This window comes from Lepidothrix coronata, unplaced genomic scaffold, assembly GCF_001604755.1.
Source record: "Lepidothrix coronata isolate B3197 unplaced genomic scaffold, Lepidothrix_coronata-1.0 Scaffold14, whole genome shotgun sequence".
Classification (NCBI taxonomy): Eukaryota; Metazoa; Chordata; class Aves; order Passeriformes; family Pipridae; genus Lepidothrix; species Lepidothrix coronata.
The window spans coordinates 3613317-3615114 of NW_016690194.1; the positions used below are offsets into that span (position 1 = coordinate 3613317).

At 46.9% G+C, this 1798-nt stretch overlaps 1 protein-coding gene across 1 annotated transcript; it reads left to right on the forward strand.

Moving 5' to 3' along the window:
- Positions 1–268: 268 nt before the first annotated feature.
- On the forward strand, positions 269–922 carry LOC108493061 (endogenous retrovirus group K member 25 Pol protein-like). The gene is given in 1 exon segment (XM_017806053.1): positions 269–922. A coding segment is annotated over 1 exon segment (654 nt).
- The last annotated feature ends 876 nt before the right edge of the window (positions 923–1798 follow it).

The window sequence follows — 1798 nt, forward strand, 5'->3', positions numbered from 1 at the left end:
TTCTGGGCGAAAACCAGCCAATGATGATGTGTCAGATAGATGGATGCAGATTCAAAGGCTTGGTGGACACAGGAGCAGATGTTACAATTGTTAAGGACACTGAGTGACCAGCTGACTAGCCCACTGTTTATCCTGCTTTGACTATCCAGGGGGTTGGAGGCACGCAAAGGCCTAGACAGAGTGCGCAACTACACACAGTGCTGGGGCCAGAGGGGCAGGTTGCCAGGGTAGCTCCTTTTGTTGCTCCTATTCCATGTACTTTGTGGAGATGTGCTGGGCCAATTTGGCACTGTCATGCAATTGCAACTGGAGATGCTCAGAATTTTCAGTGAGGGCCATTAACCAGCCATTCCAAGGACAAATTAAGTTGACATGGAAAACTCATGAGCCTATATGGGTAAATCAGTGGCCCATGAAAAAGGAATGGCTTGCTCACTTAAGAGAATTAGTTCAAGAGCAACTCGATGCAGGATATATAGTGCCAACCTCCAGTCCGTGGAACACTCCGGTGTTCTGCATACCCAAGAAAAGTGGCAAGTGGAGGATGCTACATGACCTAAGAGCAGTTAACTCAGTGACAGAACCTCTAGGGACATTACAGCCAGGACTTCCCTCACCTGCTATGCTTCCAGCATGATGGCCATTAGTGGTAATTTATTTAAAAGACTGTTTCTTCACCATTTTTCTACACCCCAACAATGCGCCAAAATTTGCTTTCTCCATCCCCACTCTAAACCACGCACAGCCCATTCAGAAGTACCACTGGATTGTTTTGCCTCAGGGGATGAGAAACAGCCCGACTATTTGTCACACTGTTGTGGCAAAGGCTATCCACCCTATTAGAAGGCTTCATCCCTCAGCAATCATTTACCACTACATGGATGACATCTTGGTCGCCGTGGCCAAAGAAACTGAATTATAAACTGTTATAACTGCTCTGACTAATGCTGTCCAAGAAGCAGGGTTGCAGGTCACTCCAGAGAAGATCCAATGATCTTAGCCCTGGACCTACCTTCCATGGAGGATCACACAATAAGAGATCTCATCCCAGCCACTGACAATTAAGGTAAAGGACACTTTAACCTTGAATGAATTGCAGAAACTTTTAGAAGCCATCAACTGGTTAAGGCCTATCTTAGGCTTGACCACAGAGGAGCTGCACCCCCTCTTTGAACTGCTGAAAGGCAATCCAGACTTAACATCTAATCGGTCTCTGACCACAGAGGCACAGCAGGCGTTAAAAACATGTTCTCAGGCAATCAAGAGCAGACAATGCAGAAAGAGAAATCCTGAACTTCAAATCTGCCTTGCCCTTGATCCTAGCAGGTTCCAGCCATTTGCAGTTTTGTTTCAGTGGGACCGAACTGAATCAGATACACTCACGATCCTGGAGTGGCTGTTTCTTCCCCACTCACCACCTAAAACAACTAACAAAATGTTTGTCAAGTGTGACATTAAAGGTAGAGGACAGGAGCTGGATGGACAGGATCCTGCTACCATCTGCATCCCAGTGATGAAGGACAACCTCAACTGGCTGCTGGCTGAAGACACTGGATTCCAGGCTGCCTTGGCTGGCTATGATGATGACATTTCCATTCACTATCCTAAACACAGATATTGGGCAGAAATGGGAAACCTACCCTTAAAAGCCACAAGCAAATGCCAAGACCAGCCAGTAAAAGGCCTCATGGTCTTTACTGATACATCAGGACGGTCCAAAAAGGCTGCGTGACGTGCATAAGCCCTGCCACAGGATAGTGGAAACAGGAGGTACAGACCATAAACCATGGTTCTGGAC